The sequence below is a fragment of the Euleptes europaea genome, chromosome 18, assembly GCF_029931775.1.
Source record: "Euleptes europaea isolate rEulEur1 chromosome 18, rEulEur1.hap1, whole genome shotgun sequence".
NCBI classification, from domain to species: domain Eukaryota; kingdom Metazoa; phylum Chordata; class Lepidosauria; order Squamata; family Sphaerodactylidae; genus Euleptes; species Euleptes europaea.
In genome coordinates this window covers 1,428,425-1,452,462 of record NC_079329.1, presented here as the reverse complement: position 1 = coordinate 1,452,462, position 24,038 = coordinate 1,428,425, and the positions used below count along the sequence as shown (strand labels likewise).

At 53.0% G+C, this 24,038-nt stretch overlaps 2 protein-coding genes across 2 annotated transcripts; both read left to right on the top strand.

Moving 5' to 3' along the window:
• Positions 1–1,669: 1,669 nt before the first annotated feature.
• ASGR1 (asialoglycoprotein receptor 1) lies at positions 1,670–10,385 on the top strand. Its single transcript, XM_056863528.1, has 8 exons — positions 1,670–1,739; positions 3,046–3,171; positions 3,560–3,655; positions 5,799–5,870; positions 7,862–7,954; positions 8,785–8,933; positions 9,277–9,383; positions 10,235–10,385. Exons 1-8 carry the CDS (start codon positions 1,670–1,672, stop codon positions 10,383–10,385), a joined length of 864 nt encoding a protein of 287 aa, XP_056719506.1.
• A 6,778-nt stretch (positions 10,386–17,163) lies between these two features.
• On the top strand, positions 17,164–18,215 carry KCTD11 (potassium channel tetramerization domain containing 11). The gene has a single exon (XM_056863523.1). It carries the CDS (start codon positions 17,244–17,246, stop codon positions 18,207–18,209), a length of 966 nt encoding a protein of 321 aa, XP_056719501.1. The 5' UTR covers positions 17,164–17,243; the 3' UTR covers positions 18,210–18,215.
• The last annotated feature ends 5,823 nt before the right edge of the window (positions 18,216–24,038 follow it).

Here is a 24,038-nt window from a genome sequence, read left to right as displayed (position 1 = left end):
GGTGTAGACAAGCTTGTAAAGTTGTTGACTGACTTGGCTTCTAAAGAGCAGATTCTGCTCATCTAAAAGGAATTACATTTAGATCCATTCAAATCGCTTTTTATTTCAGGCCCCAAATTGGCTGGGGTCGCTGAAGGGTCTTGTGTGAACTGCCAATTAATAGAAATCTGAAAGAGATGTTAAACGTAAACAACTGAAAGTAAAAAATTTCTAATGAAAAGGCAGCTGGAAAAGAGGCAGGCCCAACATGAGGTGGATCGACTCAATCAGGGAAGCCACGGCTTTCAGTCTGCAAGACCTGAGGAAGGCTGTTAATCATAGGATGTTTTGGAGGTCGTTAATTCATAGGGTCACCATAAGTCGGATATTTTTGTGTCTTGCGTATTTTTCTCCCTCTTTTACTTCAGTATGAGTTTTAAAAAGCCTTACCCCAATGCAAAAATGGATAGAGTGCTTAGGTGGTTTTCTACTATGGGTGCTTTTTCATTTGCAAAAGTAAGCGGTAATTGGGAACCGGCTGTACTTTGGCATGCCCCTCAACCCACTAAAGACGGGGCCTATTTGGTGGTGGTGCCTCAGCTACTTTTTTGGCCTTTGGTTTTGAGATTATAAGATGCATGAATGGTTGCTGATTTGGAGGGGGGTTTATAACTAATTTCATGCTTTTAACTCTTACCATAAGCCACAGGTCACTACTTTTCAGAACACAGCTAATTAGTTCGGTTCTGTCTTTTATTACCACCCACAGGCCGTTAAGCTGAGGGGAAAACCCCAACACTTTTTATTAATCACCTACATCAAATCTCAGCATCGTCTTAATATACATCATTCATCTTAATATATCTAATAATTTTAAGGGTTCAAATCCGAGTAAATTATACACAAGATTTTAACTCAGCCCGTGTTTTCATTGTGGAAAACAGAAACGCAGCCACAGATGCAGGAGTCTTCGATCTACTCCCGCCAGTAAGATTTTGAGTCTTCTGCTCAGACAAGTCTTTAAAGGGGGGAAAAACCAACCAGCACAGGTTCCAATAAATCCAAGCCTGATTTGGGGACAGCTAACTAGCATTCCAGATAAATACTAATTAAGTGGGAGAGGGATAGATGTTTTTTGGATTGTGCCTAATTAACTAACTAAATTAATCCTTCAGAAATCTTAATCAGACTCCTTGCACCTATTAGTGATGCTGAGGCCCTTCCAAGTCAGCTGTCTCTCCTCTGACTGGCAGCAGCTCTCCAGCTCTCCTGACACATCCCCTACTACCAGATCCTTTTAACTAGAGATGCCGGGGACTGAACTCTGGACCTTCTGTATGTCGAGCAGATGCTCTGCCACTGAGCCACGGCCTCTCTACTGGAGTACAGAGATGGTGTTTGGACCAGTAACCACCACTAACCACACCTGCCACTGACCACACCTGCAACTCCGGGTTGGGAAATTCCTGGAGATTTGGGGGTGGAGCCTGGGGAGGGACCATAATGCCATAGAGTCCATCCTCCAAAGCAGCCATTTTCTCCAGGAGAACTGATCTCTGCCGTATGGAGGCCAGTGGAAATTCTGGGAGATCTCCAGGCCCCACCTAGAGGTTGGCGTCGCTACCACAAACCCAAATGGTGTTCTCCAATTCCAGGTATTCTCCAGCCCCTTTCCGGACTCCGCACAGCAATGACGAAGGACTATCAGGACATAAACACAGTGGATGTTGAGGAGGAGAATGAAACATATATCCGAGCCGGTGGGTAGAGCTCATGGGGTTGTTAGAGAATGAAGTATGGATGGGGAACTTGTCTGGCATAGGGGACAAATTCCAAAATTACCTGAGCCTGCCCCCTTGTCCGCTGCTGACACTGGCCAGCCTTAAGGATGAAATGAACCAAGGGCATGGTACTGAGTTATGATTGGGACATTTCTCTGGGATGGGACATTTCTGGAGATTTTGGGGGTGGAGCCCAGGAAGGATGGTGTGGGACCCTAGGAAAGTATAATGGCCTACAGTCCACGCTCCAAAGCAGCCATTTGCTCTTCCCTCCATAGACGTTGGCCTACAAACACTCTGACAGTTTGGCTTACAGAAATCTGAAAACAAATCGAATTATCTCTGCTGAAAACAAAGCATGAGCTTTTAAGTGGTGTAGGACCACCTAGTCTGAAGCATACTGACCGTGATCGGCAGAAATACAGTCGCGTCAGCCGCAGCCCCAATCCATTTACCAACACAACTTCTGACCATTTCCTTACAGTACAGTCCTATTTTAAAAAAGGTAAAGATCCCCTGTGCAAGCACCGGATCATTCCTGACCCATGGGGTGACGTCACATCCCGACGTTTCCTAGACAGACTTTGTTTACGGGGTGGTTTGCCAGTGCCTTCCCCAGTCATCTTCCCTTTACCCCCAGCAAGCTGGGTACTCATTTGACCGACCTCGGAAGGATGGAAGGCTGAGTCAACCTGGAGCTGGCTCCCTGAAACCAACTTCCGTGGGGATTGAACTCAAGTCGTGAGCAGAGCTTGGACTGCAGTACTGCATCTTACCACTGTGCGCCACGGGGCTCTTACAGTCCTATTTACCTGTGCAAAAAAGCCCTCTTCAATAATTCTGTTTTGCATAGTTTGCAGAAGGCCAGGAGCATGGGACCCTTCCTAACCTTGTCAGTTACAGTTGTGTTACCTGAGCGCTTGGAATGTTTGTGAATATCCCATGAACACAACCAATCGGTGCCGGTGGCTTCTTCACAGACATTGGGACATACATGGACACACATGTGAAGCTGCCTTACACTGAGGCCTCCATCTCTGGGCTGTCTTAAGATGCTTGGCAGCAGCTCTCCAGGCTCTCAAGTGCAAGGTCTTTCCCCACACCGTCATTGCCAGGGGTTGTCCCAGGGGCCCTTTGCATGCAAAACTGAGCCAAAGCTCTTCCCAAAGCAACTAAATGTGGAGGACAGACAAGAGTGCCAGGCACGAGAGAACATGTCGGTGGTTGTCGCAGGCCAAGATGGAGGCCAGGGTGAGTTTCTTGATGATTGTACCCCTCTCTCCAGCCCCCACGACGTTCCCTGTGAGCCGGTCATGGACACACCAGCTCTGCCCCAGCCGACGTCTGGCTCTTATCCTGCTGGGGCTGGGGAGCGTGCTGGCCATCACGACCATTGTATTCAATGCCAACAGTGAGTAACTTGGTGGGGAGGGGTCGCAGAAGGGGGAGGGGTCAGCCTGCAGGTTGAAGACCGAAGGAGATGGCACACCCACAAGGCAGAGGAGGAAGGGTGCCAAGTAGGATTGCCAGGTACCTCTTAGTCACTGGCGGGAGTTGAGCCTGAGGAGGGCGGGGTTTGGGGAGAGGAGGGACTTCAATGCCAAGGAGTCCAATGGCGAAATCGTCCATTTTCTCCTGGGGATATGATCTGTTTCAGCTGGAGATCAGTTGTAATAGCAGGATGTCTCCAGCTAGTACCTGGAGGTGGGCAACTGTCTTATTAATGCCAGGGTGCCAAGCCACGTGCCAGGACCAAGCAGGATTGGCACACTCTCACCCCTCTGCTGCTCCCTCCACAGGTGGTACGCGGAGCTCTCAGCTGCAGGGGATAGAGGAGACGTTCTGGAAAGTCAATCACACCATCACCGTGGAGATGGCTGCCGCTCAAAGCAGAGGTAAGTGCCGGAGGCTGGAGCTAAAACTGGGAATCTGCCTCTTCTAAAGAAGCATGGTTGATTGTTATAATCTCAGACCTTTCAGAAGCGCCGCAGCATTTGAATGTGTCATCGACTTTGTCCACAGGTAACACAAGGCCTCCTTTGGCTATACTGCAGGCCGACACATTAGTTTCCAAGGAGAGGTAGAGAGCAATCAATTGCTGGCAACCCCCCTCCCCCAGGTTACACATACATGAGCACATTTATGTGTTTGTTTAGCACTGTACAAAATTATTCACAAAGTTACTTAGATAAGAACATAGGACAAGCCCTGCTGGATCAGACCAAGGCCCATCAAGTCCAGCAGTCTGTCCACACAATGGCCAACCAGGTGCCTCTAGGAAGCCCCCAAACAAGACAACTGCAGCAGCATTGTCCTGCCTGTGTTCCACAGCACCTCATAGAACAGGCCTGCTCCTCTGATCCTGGAGAGAATAGGTCTGCATCATGACTAGTATCCATTTTAACTAGTAGCCATGAATACCCCTGTCCTCCATGAACATGCCCACTCCCCTCTTAAAGCCTTCCAAGTTGGCAGCCATCATTCTCCACATCCTGGGGCAGGGAGTTCCACAATTTAACTATGCGTGGTGTGAAGAAATACTTCCTTTTATCAGTTTTGAATCTCTCCCCCTCCAGTTTCAGCAGGTGACCCCACGTTCTGGTATTATATGAGAGGGAGAAAAGCTTCTCCCTGTCCACTCTCTCCACACCATGCATAATTTTATAGACCTCTATCATGTCTCCCCTTAGCCACCTTCTTTCCAAGCTAAACAGCCCTGTTTTAACAGCTCCTCATTATTAGGGATAAATATAAATTATCAGGGACTGTGGTCTATACTACATATAATTGGCTGTGAATTGGATCCTACTGTGTAATTTTGCATCATTTAATGTGTCATGTTAATACTTATGCTTTGCTTCAGTTTTGCTTTAAACTCCTGGTTGGTCCTGCAACCCTGATCCTCTTGCATAGTTTATCAAATGTCACATCTGTCGGTTGTATTGACTGACCCTGTGTAATCCGCCTTGAGTCACAGTGAGAAAGGGGGGCTATGGATAACATAAACACAGGAACACATGTAACTGCCTTATACTGAATCGGGCCCTCGGTCCATCCAGGTCAGTCTTGTCTACTCAGACTGGCAGCGGCTCTCCAGGGTCTCAGGTAGAGGTCTTTCCCATCACCTACTGCCTGGTCCTTTTTAAACTGGAGGGTGCTGTGGGTTGAACCTGGGACCTTCCGTATGCCAAGCAGATGCTCTGCCACTGAGCCACAGCTGCAGCGCACTTTGCAGCCAAAGCAGAAAAAACAGGATGTGGACTTGAAGTTCTCCCAACACTGCCCTACAGAACTGTCTGTGCACCACAGAATGGCCTGCATTCGAAGAGTGCTGCTGTTTGGGGCAAGGAAACAAATAAAGGAATAATGGGAGATTAATAATCAGTTGTGCCTGTTCAGAATATTAATTCGCACCAGGCGGCTTCTTGAGTTTGAGACCTGCTTGCAGTGTAGGGTTTGGGGAGGGGAGGGAGCTCAACGGGGCATCATGCCATACAGTCCCCTTTCCAGAGCAGCCATTTTCTCCAGGGGAAGTGATCTCTGTCGTCTGGAGATCAGTTGCAGGAGGCTGGCAATTAGGGTTGCCAACCTCCAGGTGATGGCTGGAGATCTCCTGCTATTATGACTGGTATCCAGCCGACAGAGATCAGTTCCCCTGGAGAAAATGGCCACTTTGGCCATTAAACTCTATGGCACTGAAGTCCCTCCCCACCCGCCCTCCTCAGGCTCTGCCCAGAAAAACTCCTGCCGATTGCAAAGAGGGAGCTGGCAAGCCTACTAGCAACCCAGTTGTTGCAATGGGAGACCCCCATGGGCTTGTGGGGTGGGAAAGGAGGAACCATGCTTGGAGAAAGGCCTGCTTGACTTTTCCTCTTCCAGCCCTTGTTTCTGTTTCAGGGCCACACCGTGGATTCATTCAATTCTCCCCACCCACCCCCCGAATAGGTGCAGCAGTAGCATCTGTGGGAACTGCACGATTTGGGGAGGAGTCGGGGTCTTTGGGCTTGATGTCCCCTAACCCTCTTTTGCACATTGCAGAAAAAGACACGATGTTGAAAACAGCCCAACTTCTGGGCTCCGTGGCAAAGATGACTGAGGAGACGGAGGCAGGTGGGTCGGCCCCTTTTGCTCAGAACGCGCCTCCTGCCGAGAAGGGGCAGCCGTGTTGCTGAGCATGCAAATGCCACGTGCAGATGAGCGCAAGAGTTGCCTCGCTGCATGGAGAATTTGCACAGTTCCTGCCTCTCGTGTGATGGGGCCTGTCATGAGCATGTGTTGAGTAGTGAGTGCGCACCCATGTGCGAATGAACGGAAGGGAGCAACTTCGGTTGGAATGTAAAGGGTGACTGGAGAGCATTATCTGTTCACAAAAGCAGCCTCCCATCTGTGTGTGAACTAAATGTGTGTGTGTGTGCGGTGTGTGTATGGAACTAATTCAGCTATTTTTTTCTGGCTCAGATTCATCTGCAAAATGCAACTTTTATTTATTTATTTCATTTATACCCCACCTTTCTCCCTAATGAGAACCCAAGGTGGCTTCCATAATTCTCCTCAAAAGCAAGACCATTAGAGAACTGTGCAAATTTTTAACAACGTTGCTTTGCCACCACGGCAGAAGGATCTTCACTGCGTGGCTGAAGGTCAGCTGTGGCAGCCATTTTGTGGCTTTGCCTACCATGCTGCGTCAGAAGGTTGGGGACCCCTGCTGTAGACCCAGACCCTTCACATGAATTGGGCAGCTAGCTCTTATTATTGTGGCTATTATAACCCAATTGTCGCTGTGTGTTCCGCTTGGCGGAGTAGGAGGAAAGAGGAGCCGGCAGTCTAAAATCTGACACAAGAAAACGGGTGGAGGTGGAAATAAATATGGGGGTGGGGTGGAAAACATGGGCTCATTTGTTACCTGAACGGGTCAACAAGACAAATAAGGTTTTCCTAATTCAAACCTCCTCCGACCCTTTAAGGTACTCTTAGGCTTTTGGCTTTAATATGTCCATTTGCAACAAGAGATGGATTGACTCAATAAAGGAAGCCACAGCCTTCAGTTTGCAAGATCTGAGCAAGGCTGTCAAAGATAGGACATTTTGGAGGACTTTCATTCATAGGGTCGCCATGAGTCGGAAGCGACTTGACGGCACTTAACACACACACGTCCATTTGACCAATAAATGCTTCATGTTATTGTCACAACAAAATTGAAAAAATGTGTGAGGGTTGCCGGCTCTGGGTTGGAAAACTCCTGGAGATTTTGGGGGGGGTGGAGCCTGGGGAGGGCGTGGTCTGGGGAGAGGAGGGACCTCAGCAGGGTATAATGCCATAGAGCCCACCTTCCAAGGAAGCCATTTTCTCCAGGAAAACTGGTTTCTTAGTCTGGAGACCAGTAGTAATTCCGGGAGGTCTTCAGCTACCAACCAGAGGTTGACATCCCTAGTCGAACTCTGCCTTGAGAGGATCGCCTGCATTTCACTAGAGGAAGCAGGCACTCTTCGGAAGGAGCATGGTCTTGTTAGAGAGCCAACGTGGTGTAGTGGTTAGATCATTAGGCTAGAATCTGGGAGACCCAGGTTCAAATGCCGTCTCTGCCATGGAAGCTTGCTGGGGGACCTTGGGCCAGTCACACGCTCTCAGCCTAGGGTTGTGAACCTCCATGTAGTAGCTAGAGATCTCCTGCTATTACAACTGATCTCCAGCTGACAGAGATCTGTTCACCTGGAGAAAATGGCCACTTTGGCATTTGGACTCTATGGCATTGAAGTCCCTCCCCTCCCCAAACCCTGCCCTCCTCAGGCTCTGCCTCAAAAACCTCCCACTGGTGGTGGACCTGGCAACCCTATCTCAGCCTGACCTACCTCACAGGGTTGTTGTGAGGGTAAAATGGAGGAGAGGAGAATTATGGAAGCTGCTCTGGGTCCCCACTGGGGAGAAAGCCCGGGTATAAATGGACTAAATAAATAAAGATGAAGAGTACTCCTGGGGTGCTGCTTATCCCCAGCGGGGGCCTGTGAACGGGAGGGTGGAAGATCCTGGGTTCCTGGCAGGCGAGTGTCAGATTCAGCCGCCCTCTCCTCTGACCGCCTCTCCCTCCCTTCCCCCTCCCGCAGCCCGGAAGCGGCTCCTGGCCCAGTTAGCCGGCTTGAGGGGCAGCATCAGGACCGTCCACTGCAACCTGGAGGATTTCCAGCAACGGCGAACAGGTCAGGAGCCGCGCAGGTGGAGGAAGAGGAGCCAGCTCCAAGGCCCGCTGCCAGTGCTGCTCCAAAGGGCTGGGGGAAGGTCAGCCTGCCTTCTGGCTCCAGCCTGGCCTGGGATGGTTCTCCAGGCCCCGGCGTGTGGCCATCTGGACACCAGCCTTGCCCTGTGGGGCTGGAGCAAACTCCCTCTGGTTTAGCAGTCTGTCCTCCGACGGGGCTGGCCAAAGGCCCCGGGACAGCTTGCGAGGGAAGCATCCGTCTCTCTCCAGCTCTTTGGAGTCAAAAGTAGCCATTGGAGTGACTTTCATTCCCCCGTTGAGTTCCATAGGTTAATTGGGCACTGTGGGCAGAAGTGCTGCCTTTGTCTGCCTGGTGCCTTCTGGCCACCTAATTCCGCTAGGTGTGACCCCCAAGTTCTAGAGCTCCCCAGGCCACCTCTACTGGGAAATATCCGAGGGGTGTTAATTCCTGCTTGGGAAATACCTGGAGATTTGGGGTGCAACCTGGGGAGTGTGGGGTTTGGGGAGGGGAGCAGGGTATCACGCCACAAAGTCCACCCTCCAAAGCAGCCATTTTCGCCAGGGGAGCTGATTTATGTTGTGTGGAGATCTATTGTCGTTCCTGGAGATCTTCGGGGGGGGGGCTCACCTGGAGGTTGGCAACCTTACACTTCCTTGAGAAAAGGAGGTGGCCCCTGCCAGGCTTCTCCCCTATGCCCTAAGCTGGCCCCCTGCATTGCGTAGTGGGCTTCCAGCCCCTACCTGAGGGCTAGAATTACTGCCAGCGACTGTGTATTTCAGCTGATGCCGTCTGGCCCTATTCTCCCCCCGCAGGCACCCAGGTTTGCTGCCCCCCCGGCTGGGCTTCCTTCCGGACAAACTGCTACTGGAACTCCAGGGCAGGGAAGTCCTGGGATGATGCCAAGAAGGACTGCGAAGATAAAGATTCTCACCTGGTGATCATCAACTCCTATGAGGAGCAAGTAAGTGGCGGGGGGGGGCAGTTCTGCTGGCTCCCCCCACCCTCCATCCCATGCCTGGCAGCAGGGAGGGATGCTGGGAGGAGAGCCAGCCGGGACCTTTGAGAGCCGGTGTGCTCTAGCGGCTAGAGTGCTGAGCTAGGATTTGGGAGACCCAGGTTTGAATCTCCACTCTGCCGTGGAAGCTTACAGAGTGACCTTGGGCTGGTCCCATGCCGTCAGCCTTGCCTACCTCCCTGGGTTGTTGTGAGGGTAAAACAGAGGAGAGGAGAACGACGTAATCCCCTTTGGGGTCCCACGGTGGAGACAGGTGGGATATAAATAAATAAAACCCTTTCTCTCCTAGCTGTTCGTAGCCCAGCGGGTGAGGCCGTGGTTCACGTGGATCGGCTTGACCGACGCCAGTGGGAGCTGGAAATGGGTCGATGGGACGCCATACACGGTCCGCCAACAGTGAGTTCCCAGCTGGTCAGTCCTCCCTCCCACAAGACATTCCCAAGGCTTTGGCCATCGAGTGAACGTCCTAGCCCGGTCAGTTCCTCACTGCTGTGTAGCTGTGTTCTACTGACCATGCGTGAATGTTTTACTCTAGAGTAGCCACCTCTCACACCACTCTAGGGGCCTTTTTTCGAAAGATGGCAACATTTGGGAGGATATCTGGGCAGTGTCAGCCTCTACGCACCCCTCCTTACCGATCCACAAGCAACAGCTCCCATTCCGCCAGAGAGTTGGTTTGGTTTTGGGGTGTGTTTTTTATATGTCGACTTTCTCTGCCACTGAAGAGAGAATCAAACCGGCTTACAATCACTTCCCTTCCCCACAACAGACACCCTGTGAGGTAGGTGGGGCTGAGAGAGCTCTAGCTGTGACTAGCCCAAAGTCACCCAGCTGGCTTCACGTGTAGGAGTGGGGAAAACAACCCAGTTCACCAGATTAAAGTCCACCGCTCCAAACCACCACCCTTAATCACTATACCACGCTGGCTCCCTAGAAAATCAGAGTTCGCCCAGGCTTGATTTTGTGACCTCTGTTTAATTTTACCCCGCTGAACTGTGCCAAAGTTCAGCCCTGCAGTGTGAGAAGGAATGGTGCAGTGACTCTGAGCATGTGCTGAGTGGCATTCCCTTATTGGTGAGCAACCACAGCCAGCCTGGGACTAGAGGGCCAGCAAGAGTCTTGAATCGGAGCACCCGGGTAGCCCTGGTACCCCCTTCTCAGCAGGGCCCGCGTTCTAAGAAGCCCCACACATTCTGAGCGTCGCCAGCAGCGGCTTCACCTCCTTCCATCCTTCTTTGCTGTTTCAGGGACTGGCGTGAAGAACAGCCGGACAACTGGTACGGCCACGGCCTCGGCGGCGGGGAGGACTGCGCCCACTTCCATGACGACGGGCGCTGGAACGACGACCACTGCTCCCGCGAGTACGGCTGGGTTTGCGAGATGGAGGCGGGCAGTTAAGCAGTGGCGCAGCCTAAGGAGAGCCCTGCTGGAACTGACCCACGAGGGCCCGGCATCCCGTCTCACACGGCGGTCAACCGGTTGCCCTGGAGGGCCAACAACAGGGCCCAGAGACCTTGGACTCTCCAGCCTTCCGTCACAGGCCAAGGGCTCCAGCCCCTGAATCCTCTTGCCCTCCCCCATTTCCCCTTCCCAGAGAGGAAAGTTCTGTTGACCCTCAGCCCGACAGGATCCTGAACACCAACCCCTTTGGCGCGATCCAAGGAGGGATCTTCTCCTTCCCTGCAATTTTGTCTAGACTGCATTCAAGACCAGCTCTCTGGCCAGCTAATTCAAATGGGGTATACTTGCAGGGCTGGATCACGCCAATCCTAAAAAGGCTGCACTTTCCTCCTGGAGGGGCACCGGCATTAACAGAATGGGCCCCTGGGATCTAGACCCCCATCTGCTTCCTTGGTTCCAGTGCCTGCCCCCACTCCTTTCCCTCTTTGGCTTCCTCGTTGCTGGATTCCTGGATTCCCACAGCCTCATCTTTCCTCAACTCCACTCCTTCTGCTCCCCCCACCTCTTTCTTCTCTCCCCCCACCCCATTCCTTTTCCTCAGTCCTTCTGTCCCACCTGCTCTCCCTCTAGGCCTGCCCACCCCCTCCTCTCTCTTGCTGTCCCTTCTTAATGCCAGTGGCTTCAAATCTGTGCACAGAGGTCTCCGAGCCAGATTGAATTTTAGCTTCTTTTATGAAAGCTGCACTGTTTGTCAACATTCTGTCGCAGGCATTTTCCCCTACGCAGCAAGACTGCCTGTGCCCATTGTGCTACCGAGAGGAGCTCTCAAGTAGATTTCCCCTTATACCAGGTCACACAGAATTATAGAGTTGAAAGGAGCCATACAGGCCATCTAGTCCCACCCCCTGCTTAATGCAGGATCAGACTAGAGCATACGTGGGGTATGATATTCCCAGAAAGGCCATGCAAAGCAGGTGTGGGAAACCAGGAAGGTGGCTTTTGTATGCGCTGGGCTCTCGGGCAGTTTCTGGCTGATGCTACATTATGTTTGATCTAGTTGCACAGTTCTTGGAAATCAACAAATACAGCCCTGTAATCCATAAAGCAGAAATTACGTTCTCAGAATAAATTATACGCACATTTATTTGAGCTCAGGGATTTGTCTTTTCGAAGACCAGGGGAGGGGCATTTGGGACCCAGGAGGGTAAAAAGAAGCCAGAGGGGGAGGTTGGGGGCAGGACCACCTATTCTCTGCAACTCGTTTTTCATGTGAGGAGGGAAGGTAGGGTTGCCAGGTCCCTCTTTGCCACCAGCAGGAGGTTTCTGGGGCAGAGCCTGAGGAGGATGAGGTTTGGGGAGGGGAGGGACTTCAATGCCATAGAGTCCAATTGCCAAAGCGGCAATTTTCTCCAGGTGAACTGATCTCTGTCGGCTGGAGATCAGTTGTAATAGCAGGAGATCCCCAGCTAGTACCTGGCAACCCTCAGGGAAGGGCCAGGACTGCATTCTCTGCTTTTCATTATTGTATTTGCTGGAAAAGTGTGTCCCTGTGCACGTACAGAATTTCACCCGTTTCTCAGCGATTAATCAGGGCTGAGTTGGAGCTTCTGGAGCAGCCTCCCAAGCCCAGGGCCGGATGCGTTCCTCAGAAGAGTGAAGCCCTCGGGCGGAGGTGGCAAATTAGATCTGATGACGGGTCTTTTCCTAGGCCAGCCCTCCCCTCCCCCCCCCCCCCGCCCCATGTGGTTCTCACTGGGTGATTCGGAGAGGTCCAGCCAGTGTGGCAGGTTAGCCGAAGCCTGGCGGAGCCCTCCCCCGCCCTTGTCTCAGCTGAGCTGTTGGCATTCCAGGCAGGGAGGAGCAAAGGGGGGGTGCTGCAGAGGCACTTCTGCGGGGGGGGGGGTCAGCCCTGTCCTCAGCCCACCTTTGGGGCTGGACTTTTTTGGCAAATGTCCAGACTCTTACAGAAAACCAAAGTAGTTTATGAACAATATAAAAGCGACTACAGCAGCTCCTCCCATCAAAACAACTAGGAAGGCAGCATAGCTGACATTCTAATACTCAAGTGTGGGCCGATCTGTTGATAATCCACAGATGGGGCCAACACTGATGAGAAACTTCTGCAAATTTGGAGGACTTCCCAGGTTTGCATACAAATTGGAAAAAGTTTTTTAAAAACCCATTTTTTTTAAATCCCCCCAAACCAAAAGTGTTTGTCTGCAAACGACACATCTCCCTCCTCCAGGCAGCAGAGCAGGATGACGCTGGGGGCAGAGTGCCGGCGGGCCCAGCAGTGGAGGCCAGGAGCCTGTGGCAGCGGAGACAGCGAGGGGCAGAGGGAGCTGCGGCCAGCCCGGCCACCAAGGCCAAGAGCCAACAGCAAGGGGGCGGGGAGAAGGATCCTAAGAGGGGGAGAGGGATTCCCCCTGCGAGTATCACGGGTCCCCACTTATGTGTGAGTGTGTTGGGCTAGGACCTGGAGACCTGGGTTCGAATCCCCCACTATGCCACGGAAGCTTGCTGAGTGACCTTGGGCCTCGAAGTGGCCGTCTTCACAGGAGCCAGTTTTTGGCACGCTGCGGATTCTGGAAAACCCGGCTGTGTTGCATCATCCTGACTGCATGCGCCAGTGAACCCCTGCACAGGTCAAGGAGTTTGTGGCCAGTCGCCACAAGTGCCGGTTGAGGGCGATGTGCGTGCCGCTGGAAACGTCTGCGTGTGGCTGTGGAGAATCTCACCCCCTTCCAGTTTGTTTTCTTTCCCTGCTGAGAAAGCGGTTGAGCAGAGGCGGCGGCTAAGCTGCTCCCGAGCGTCATGACGAAGCCGGGGACAGGAATGCAGCTTGGGGCGGAGGCCCTCCGGCAGCCTCCGGCGCCCCTTGTGCCATTTTGACTCTGATTTCAACCAGGCGCAATCAGGACAGGGAGAACGCTTGGCCTACAAAAACAGGCCGGAAGGATGACAGGGGAGGTGAAAGCGTGGGATGGAAAGACTCAACCATGACCTGGAATGAGAATCCGTGGGCTCCTCTTGCCTGTCTCCTCCAGCCACTGACGGCCCACTTGGAAGCTCCTCTTTGTGCCAATGAGGGCTAGAATCTTGACTTCAAAGCCTCACCAGCCAAAGGCCTCAGCATGTTGGACTTCCATTTGCATTTATTTATTTATTTCTTGCCCACTTCTCTCCCCAGTTGGGACTCAAAGCAGCTTTTAGATCATCATTCTCCCCCTCTCCATTTTCTCACAACAAAAGCCTTGCGAGGAAGGCCAGGCTGAAAGTTAGGGGCAGGCCCAAGGTCACCCAATGAGCTTCCATGGCAGAAGTGGGGATTCGAACCTGGGTCGTCCAGAGTCCTAGCCCACCTCTCTCTCCACTACACCACACTGGCTGTGACGCCACATCCCATAAATGCCTGGAATACATGCAGCCCCCCACCCCATAGGGGAGCCCTGTTCCTATTTCCTATTTTGGCTTTGGAGGGGGATTCCTTCTTAAAATTTTGTTCCTGTGAGATGCAAGTATGTCTCTTCCTTGGGAATCATCTCAGAGGGAAGAGTGGCCCTCGCTCCCAGCTGCCCCTCTAGAATTGTTAGCATGGGTGGGCTTCATCTCATCTCTGGACCACATTCCTCAGCATGGATGTGAGCATGAAGAAGAAGTTGGTTTTTCTATGCCGACTTTCTCTACCACTTAAGGGAGAATCAAACCGGCTTACAACAGCCTTCCCTTCCCCTCCCCACAACAGACAGCTCTAAGAGAGCTGTGACTAGCCCAAGGTCACCCAGCTGGCTTCACGTGGAGGAGCGGGGAAACAAATCCAGTTCACCAGATTAGCGTCCACCATTCATGTGGAGGAATGGGGAATCAAACCCAGTTCTCCTGATCAGACTCCTCTGCTCCAAACCTCCGCTCTTAACCACTAAACCACGCTGGCACCATACTGGCAGTCAATATCTTGGGCTTATCAATGGATGAATAGCTTGGCACTGTTGCTAGGAGCAATAATGTCTAGTTGGCAAACCGGCCCCTTATTTGGAATCTACAGGCCTAGCCATACTGATCCATGCTATCTTATCTTCCAGGCTGGACTACTATAATGTGCTTTAGGCGGGGCCTGCCTCCGAAGATGTCTCGAAAACGTCCGAGAAACAAAACTTATCTCTCTATTTTACGCCACCTCACAGACAATTCTTCCACATCACCTCATGAGCCACACCGAGTGTGGTGAGAGCCGGTGGGTGTAGTGGTTAAAAGTGTCACGCTAGGATCTGGGAGACCCAGGTTCAAATCCCCACTCTGCCATGGAAGCTCGCTCGGTAACCTTGGGCCAGTCACACTTGCAGCCTAGCCTCCCTCACAGGGTTGTTGTGAGGATAAAATGGAGGAGAGGAGAAGGACGTAAGATGCTTTGGGTCTCCACTGGGGAGAACAATGGGGTATAAATAAAGACAATAAATAAATAAATTCTGCATTGTCTTCACAGGTAAAGAAAAGGGGCAGTAGTTCCAGGAGAGGCGTCCTCCCGTTGTCAATGTGGTGAGGTCGAGGGTGTGGTCCTTGGTAACAGCAAAGGGTGTGGTGAGCGTGTGCCTCATTTCCCGGGAGGTAAATGCAGGTCAGACAAAAGGAAGTAATCTCTTCCTAACTGGTGGGATGCCCTCCCACAGGAATGGCCACTCATGCGGCTGGCATTAAAGGCAGATGTATGGAGCAGACTAGAGGCCCATCAATGGCTCTCAGCCAGCACCGCTAAATGGAACTTCCATGTTCAGAGGCAGTGTACCTGTGAAGACCAGCGCTGTGGGGAGCAAATGCAGGGACAGGGCCCTGCTCATAGGCCTTTTGGAGGGGGCACCTGGTGGGCCACAGTGTGAAAAGGCCAGCGTGGTATAGCGGTTAAGAGTTTGGGATTAGAAAACCCAGCTTTGAATCCCCACTCATGCCATGGACCTTGGGCCAGTGACACCGTCTCGGCCTCGCCTACCTCACAGGGTTGTTGTGAGGATAAAACGGAGGGGAGGAGGATGGTGTAAGCCACTTTAGGCCTCCATTGGAGAGAACCGCCGGGCACAAATGAACCAAATAAATCATAAAAATGGGGGGGGCCAGAATCCGACAGAACACAGCCAGCGACTTCTGCCCTGGGAGGCAACCAGGAGGGGTGCGCTAGTGCCTTGAGTGGGGGGGGGGGCTCCCTTGTAGACAAGGGGCCAGTAGGGGCGACCCCCAGAGGCCTGGACGGGAGAAGAGAGCGACTCCTGGGGGGAGGGCACTGCTGCCCACCCCTCGCCTTGCCAACCCCAGAGGGGCTATGTAAAAAAATAGTATTCAGCTCACACAAATTATGCGAAGATGACGAGAAGAAACAAATAGAAAAGTCATTGTACTTACCTTTAAAGGCCTTTCCAGGTTGAAACTGACCATCTGTATTGGTAGCTCTTTAGCTACACTTTATCTTTGTATACATTTTGTTGCATGTATCTCTATGATCGTTGGCTTCTTGCACTTGTAAACAATAACATCACACTTCTGCCTAATTTGTGTGAGCTGAATACTATTTTTTACATAGCTAGTCTACTTAGTATTGGGGGCTGCTTTTTGCTAACCCCGGGGGGGGCGGGGGGGCGGCTGCCCCCTCCCCGCGGCTTCCAGGCTGCCTGCGGAGTCCATTGGCCCCTCCGGCCGCTCTCCCGCCCCGGATCGCTCCGCAACCCTCCTTCGCCAGCTGCGCTGCACGGGGCCGAGCGGCGCTCTGTGCATGCTCTGCGGCGCGCTCGCTGCTCAGCGCTGCGTCACGGAGGCGGAGCCGCGGGACTGCTGGGGGGAGGGGTCTGTCGGTGGGGGCGGGGGCGGCAGAGGGGGCGGGGGAGTGGAGGAGGAGAAGCGCCGGACGCCCGGGTCCCTTCCGTCCTTCCTTCCGCGGGGCGTCGGGATGGCCAGCCCAGCCCAGCTCAGCCCAGCCGGGGCGGAGAGCCGAGCCCCTCCTGCCCGCCCCGCCCGGCGCGCCGGGATCCTCCCCTATAAAGAGGGGCCGGGGCCCAGCTCGGCGCCGCTTCGCTTCCTTGCCCTCCTTGCCGCGCGCCCGTCCAGGTAAGTCCGCCCCCCTGGGGAGAGACCCCCGCCCCGCACGGCCTGGGGGGCTTCCCCGCCTCCCTCCCCTCCCGCCTCGTTGCCGGCCTGCAAGAGCTGACCTGAAGCAAGCGCCCCCCGCCCCCCAACCGCGGCCCCGATCCGCCGCTGGGACTTCCCGAGAGCCAGGGCAGCCGGGCATTGCCCCTTTGCTGGGTCCGATGCCTCCCACACCACTTTCCCTGGCATCTCCAGCGGGGGGAGAGGGCTCTCTCCCCCCTCCCCCCCTCAGGGGATCTGGTCCAAACTGCGGGGTCTCTGCCCCCACCCCGGGTTTCCAGCAGGAAGGAGCCCCCTGGGTTCCATTGCCCTGTTTTTGTGGCAAGTGTGGTTGCCAACCTCCAGGTACTAGCTGGAGATCTCCTGCTATTGCAACTGATCTCCAGGCGACAGAGATCAGTTCCCCTGGAGAAAATGGCCACTTTGGCAATTGGACTCTGGCACTGAAGCCCCTCCCCTCCCCAAACCCCGCCCTCCTCAAGCTCCGCCCCCAAAACCTCCCGCTAGTGGCAAAGAGACCTGGAAACCCTAATGGCAAGCCAGGGGGTGAGACCAGAAGCTGGGTACTCCTTCCCTTCTCTGGCAATCTTCTAGGCGGAAGAATCCTTCCCAGTGATGCCGGACACCTGGGAGCCTCCGGCCAGGGCCAGCGGGCTGGTGACCTTGAACGTTGGCGGGAAATGCTACAGCACGACTTTTGAGACCCTGACACGCTTCCCAGACTCCATGCTGGCCGCCATGTTCCGCGGCCCCCGCCCGGCCCTTACCGACAGCCGTGGGAACTACTTCATAGACCGCGACGGCAAGGCCTTCCGCCACATCCTCAACTTCCTTCGCTTTGGCCGGCTGGATCTGCCAGAGGGGTATGCGGAACTCTCCCTGCTGCGCATGGAGGCGGATTTCTACCAGATCCGCCCGCTTCTGGAGGAACTGCGCCGTGTGGAAGCCGAACACCGCCGCCAGAGAGCCAATGCAGTGCTTCATGCCGATGTGGACTTCCGTGACCGGTTGCTGCACTTCAACGTGCGCCGCGGACCACAGAACTATGAACTCTGCACGTGCTCCCTTCAGATCTTTACAGCCAACATCTTCTGCACTGACCCGTATTTCCTTGCCGTGTTACGCAGACGCTTGGGCCAATGGGATTGCATCAATGGAGAGCTCGAACAAGGGCATTCTGGGAGGTGGGATGACCAAACCACGCAGGAAACAGAATCTCAGGGCTTCCTCAGCCGGTCAGGTGATTCAGACGCTACAGTGAGAGGATCTCGAAATGGTTTGAGTTGGGATGACGTCGTTGCCAACAGAGAATCTGGAGGTTGGAAAAGAGAAGGGGAAGACTTCAGGACAAATGGCAAATGGAGAATTTGCCTGTACAGTTCAGCTGATGAAGAAGAGGATATGGCTGAGGAGGCCCTGGACTGTTCTTTGGGGCTGTCCCCCACGGGGACCAAAGCACACCATCACCTCTGCCTGGAGTGGGCCCCCCGCCCGCCAGAGCTTCCAGCTGCAGAGTATGTGAAGCAGAAGTTGTGTCCGCTGCAGGTGGGTGGGAGGGAGATCCGAACTGCCAACGAATTCCTGGAAGAGGTGCTGAAGGCGGCTCTGGCGCAAGGCTTCCGTGTGGATTCGGTCTTTCCTGACCCAGCAGATATCCTCCATGCCCATTCCTTGCGATTCGTGCGGCACTGAATGTTTCAGCCGGCACCTGGGAGGAGCAGCTCCGTGCAGTGGTCAGCCCTGCCTCAATGGGAAATGAGATGGTAAGGATGGTGGGGGTAGTACGTGATGGAGCAGAGGGACCTTTGAGGCAGGTTCCTCAACAGCCCCAAATAGTTAGGGTCCTTTTCTGAACATGGGAATGGCATAGTCAGTGCCCAAAAGTAAGAGTTAGTTAAGAGGATCATGGCAAAGACAGGGAAGATTCCCATCTTGGATCAAGAAGAAGAAGAAGAGTTGGTTTTTATATTTCAACTTTCTCTACCACTTAAGGCAGAATCAAACTGGCTTACAATTGCCTTCCCTCCCGCTTCCCACAACAGACACCCTGTGAGGTAGGTGAAGCTGAGAGAGGTCTAAGAGAGTTGTGACTAGCCCAAGGTCACCCAGCTGGCTTCATGTGGAAGAGTGGGGAAAGCAACCCGATTCACCAGATTAGCCACTGCTCATGTGGAGGAGTGGGGAATCGAACTCGGCTCTCCAGATCAGAGTCCACCAAACCACCGCCCTTAACCACTACACCACATTGCGCTTGAAATATAGCCATTGATTTGTTCCCAATTGATGAATAATCCTGTCTGTGCTGTTTCTTATTGTATGGAGGAGTGGCAGAATTTTTTCCATTGACATAATCAAAACATGCAGTGATTATGCAGTAATGTAGGTTACGCTCAAGGCTGGGAAACTTATTTCTAAATCCTGGGTGCCAACATCAAAATGTTCAGGGCCTCTTGGAATTTCCATCTCAGCTACTTATGGGAGAAATTCAGGAAGAGAGGGAGGGAAGGGACCAAACCAGAGGCTATGGGTTGTGTTAAGAACATAAGAAAAGCCCTGCTGGGTCAGACCAAGTCCAGCAGTCTGTTCCCACAGTGGCCAACCAGGTGCCTCTAGGAAGCCCACAAACAAGGCGACCGCAGCAGCAGCATCCTACCTGTGTTGGCTTCCTACTCTGTTTTTAGTAGTCTCCTGTTTGTGACATTTTAACCCCATTTGGACCGCTGTTGTGGGGGAAAGAGAGTAAACGTGGGCAATGACAGAAGTAATATATTCCAGTTGGACTGCTTGGGAGCTTAATTTGGAAAACAAGAGGTGCTGGGGCCCAGACACACCTGGAGATCAGACCCCTGGAAGCCCTTCCTCCCAGACTGGTTTGGATAGCCACTTGGTATTCACTGATGAGGAGCACAAAACTTAGCACATGCACCGTGGTACCCTGTTATTATGACACATTCCCCAGAGTGTTCAGAAACAGGTTTCTGGGATTAGGCTCAGCGACAATGGGAGAGGTGCTGCTATGATTTGGGTGTCATCTGCCACGCAGCCCAACCGGGCCAACTCCCCTGAGACCTTGGGAAGGAGAGATGTCCCTCTTTCCCCTCCTGATTCTTGAACATGACCAAAGCAGGGTGGGTGGAAGTTCAGATTGGTTGGCAGTCCCTCGTTTTGGAAGAAGGTCTGGTCCTCTGGCCTAATGACTCCATGGGGCTGTGCGGTTCACCAGATGCTGATGCACCTCTGGGGCTTCAGTCGCTCCCTGGTATCAGCGGGACGGGAGATAACAGGTGTCTCCTTCCAGAGATCAGCCAGAAGCCATGCCAAAGGAGGCCGTGGCAGTGCCTTACCTGAGGTGGCCCCAGGGAGAAGGGATGGGGTGCTGAGGAAGCCGTGATGAGCAGGGGGTCCCTCTGGGAGCGGTCAGGGAGGCGGGGTCAATGGGCTGAGCCACCATCCGCTGCGTGGTCCCAGCTCAGGGATGGCCAAATGGGCTTAGGGCCCCCAGAAGGGAATCAAGGTCCGGTATCCACCGTTCTATACATCAGAAGAAAGGTCTGTGCTAGTGGGACATTATTTCACCTGTCAGTGTCAACCTCTGTCTTTGGTGGGGGGCTGTATGTAATGCCTTGATTTCCCCCCTTTGGAAGGGGACAGGCAAGGAGGATGAAAGTGTGTACAGCCCTGGGGGAGCGGAGCAGCCCCCGAAACCGATCCCATCCCAGGCCCAGCATAGAAGAATCCCTTTAGAACTGAGAGATTCCATGCACCTTCTGGCCTATTTTCCCAAGGCAGAGGGGTCATGTTTTTGGAGGGGGGTATGTTGAAGTATACGTGTGGCTTCGAGAGGGGCACAGGGGCTGGTCTTGCTCTAGGGGGTGGGTGGGGCGTGATGCGCTGGGCAGGGAAGGCCTCTATGTCCTTCTGGACAAACAAGGCTTTGTCAGGGGGGGAGTGTTCGCTGTCGGCCAGAATGCCAGCCTTTGTTCTGGGGCTTTGCTGCGCTCAGTGGCTGAGACCGTCTCCCACCCGGCTTCTTCTTCTCTTTCAGAACCAGCCTCCATCTCCTGGGCCTTTGCATTTGAGGGGCAGCGGCTGAGCTTCGTCTCTGGGTTCCTCCGCCGGCCCACCCTGGCTCCCACCAAGAACCTTGGCAATGAAGACCCCTGCCGCAGGGCGATGGAGCGGATTGTGTGGGGGTCCAGGCGCACCTGTGCAAGGGGCAGCGGTTTGGGGGCAGGGGAGAGCCAGAATACGGTTACCAAAGGGGCAGGCGTGCATCTGTGGGCACGTCCTTAAGGGCTGAAGTGGCAGTCCACCGACCCAAGGGCCGTTCTCTTGACTTCAGTAGGCCTGCTGGAGAGTCGTGATCCTGTAGGCAGTGTCAGTTGTGTTGGTCTGCAGTAGAAGAGCTGGATTCGTCCAGAAGCACCTTAGAGACCAACAAGATTTTTGGGGTGTGAGCTTTCGAGAGTCAAAGCTTCACATGAAGCTGCCTTATACTGAATCAGACCCCCCTTGGTCCATCAAAGTCAGTATTATCTACTCAGATCAGCGGTGGCTCTGCAGGGTCTCAGGCGGTGGTCTTTCACGTCACCTGCTTGCCTGGTCCCCTTAACTGGAGATGCCGGGGATTGAACGTGGGACCTTCTGCTTGCCAAGCAGACGCTCTACCACTGAGCCGCATCTCCTCCCTGTATCTGCCTCTCTGAAGCTCATCCCCTGAAAATCTCTTTGGTCTCTGAGGTGCTGCTGGAGGTCTTCTATCCCGTTGGCTGCATCCTTAAATGCTGGTTTAACCGTTTAAATTAAGTCTTCCTGAGCACTACAGTGCTGAAATATTGGGCAAGATCACAAAACATTTCTATGCTCTGTGCGCAACTGTCATTTTTAGGATTTCGTTCCCGGATGGGAAGGGAGAACTGACGGTTCCAAGCTGACTGGTGCTTTGCTTTTAGTCAAAGTCGGCTGCTGTTTTCCCGGCTCCCTTTTCCACGCGTCTAGGCGGGTGGGGACGTTGGCGGCTCTCCTTTGGAGGGGAGTGCCCCGTGGAGCTGGCGCTGCCTGTTTGCTTTCTCCTGCTCTTGACAGGCGCTCTGTGCCCTTAGCAACTGCAGGCAGCTTTGGCCCCACTAAATGCTTCGGTCTGTGAGGTTCCTGCAAACTCTGTTCATTGCAGTAGGCAGACATGGCTCCCCTTCTGGGGCATGGAGGCAGCAGTTCAACAGGTAGATTTCCCACATGTTGGAGGGAGGGGTGGTGGTTTTGGACATTGGAATGATGCAATTAAGAGCACCAGAACACAGCAAGGAAATAAAGATGGCCCCCAAGCAAGATTTCTGGGTACCACTTGATCTTGACCACTTGAGAACCAGCGTGGTATAGTGGTTAAGAGCGGTGGTTTGGAGCGATGGAGTCTGATCTGGTGAACCGGGTTTGATTCCCCACTCCACATAGCAGCGGAGGTTAATCTGGAGAACTGGTTTGGCTTCCCCACTCCTACCCATGAAGCCAGCTGGGTGACCTTGGGCAAGTTACAGTTCTTTTAAGAGCTCTCTCAGCCTCACCTACCTCACAGGCTATCTGTTGTGGGGAGGGGAAGGGAAGGTGATTGTAAGCTGGTTTGAGTCTCCCTTAAGTGGTAGAGAAAGTCGGCATATAAAAACCAACTCTTCTTCTTGCTGTAATTTTGCTGTTACATGTGTGCTTTGACCCAACAGTAACAAGTAAAACCAAAAAATGATGCTGGTCCATGGAGAAAGGGCTGCCTTCCTTCTGCAGTGGGAGGAGCCTGTTTAAAAAGGCCCCGCCCTGTGTGTGGCATCCCTGCCTTCAACCCACCTGAGAAGGGCACTGCTAGAGGTATTTCCTCTTACTCCCATGGGGTCAGAAGCAGGGAACTGGGTGTGTTTGGGAGGGCTAATTCTATGACATGATTTGCCACTGCCCTTACGAGGAGGGCCGAACAAGCCTGCAAGGGGAAGGGTGGTGCCTAATAAAATGTGTGTTTCTGCACATACTTTGCTTATTATGATGGGTTTGTTAAAGGGAGTGGAAGAAACCGTCTGCCTTGCTGTGTCTTGTGTAAGCTTAATGGAAAAGGGGGGATGTGGGGGGGCACGGAGATGTCATGACATGCCATCCTTCCACTGTGGGCGAGAAGTTTGTCAACACAACACAACCCAGTGAACATGCGTGGGTATGTGCATAAGATGCCCCAATCCATTCATGAATTTTCACTTATTGGTGGGCGGAAGCGGGTTATGAAACATTTTATATTCTCAGTAAACACCTCTCTTGTGTTGCCAAGGTTTCCCTTGGAAGTCATGCCCTATATAAAGGTAGGCTATTCAGATGCATTTCCTGTTTCTAGTTAGAATTGCCATGGGGGGTGTTACACAGCTCTGTTAGCCTCTGTGGCTTAAAACCTTCTTGCGCTCTCCTGGGAAACACCAAACTGAGTCCACTGAGTAACCAGATACCTCATTTCAGTCAGGGCCCGCTCAAGGTATTGTGTGGCCCAGGGTTTGCGCATTCTCTCCTCCGTGCATCAGCTGGTATGTGGCTGGTGGCACTGCGGGAAAGGAGGGGATTCTGATCCATTTCTTCTGCCACCAAGGGGTGGGAACCCCAGATCACTCAGATTTATTAATACGGCATATGCCAATAAAACAACCATCTGTAGATTTAAGATAAAAGCAATAAACACTTAACTGTATCAAAAATAGAACAATTCCTATCTTAAAATAAAACATTAATTGTAACTTTTAAGGTTTTTAAGCAGAGGCTAGATGGCCATCTGATTCTATGACCTTAGGCAGGTGATGAGAGGGAGGGCATCTTGGCCGTCTTCTGGGCAAGGAGTAGGGGTCACTGGGGGTGGGGGGGAGGTAGTTGTGAATTTCCTGCATTGTGCAGGGGGTTGCACTAAATGACCCTGGTGGTCCCTTCCAACTCCATGATTCTATTAACTTTGGAGCTATAAACTGTACTCAGCCTTGCAAGGCGGACTTTGATCGCAGTTGAACAAAATTTAGCTACCTGCTTTAACCTCTGAGAGTTCCCTTCCCATAAAAGGTTCTTAATTCTTTCCTCTTCTGATCTGACTGCAGCTTTACTAAGGAGGGGGGAAATCAGCTTATGGCCTTCCTCCCCATAGTAGGTACACCTGAACAAGACATGCCCTAGAGTCCCAATTTCTCCTGATTTGCACAGGCCCCTGTGCTGCGTTGACGCCCCTCTCGGTGGGCCACCCCAAGCAATAGGAGAGTCGGCCCTCGCTTCCGGTCTGGTAAATAGTCTCTTCTTGGGATCTACTTGCAGGTCTGCCTGCTGGCTAGCAGAGGGCGCTCCCCCTAGAACACAGAGGCATGACGTGGGCGCTCCCACAACCCACGCTCTCTCTTCACGCCCTGCTTGGAAACGCACATTGTGTGCATTTGTGTCTCTCGTATCCAAGGTTGTAGGGTCTATATGTGATGCTACTACATAGGGTTGCCAACTCCAGGTTGGGAAATTTCCGGAAGA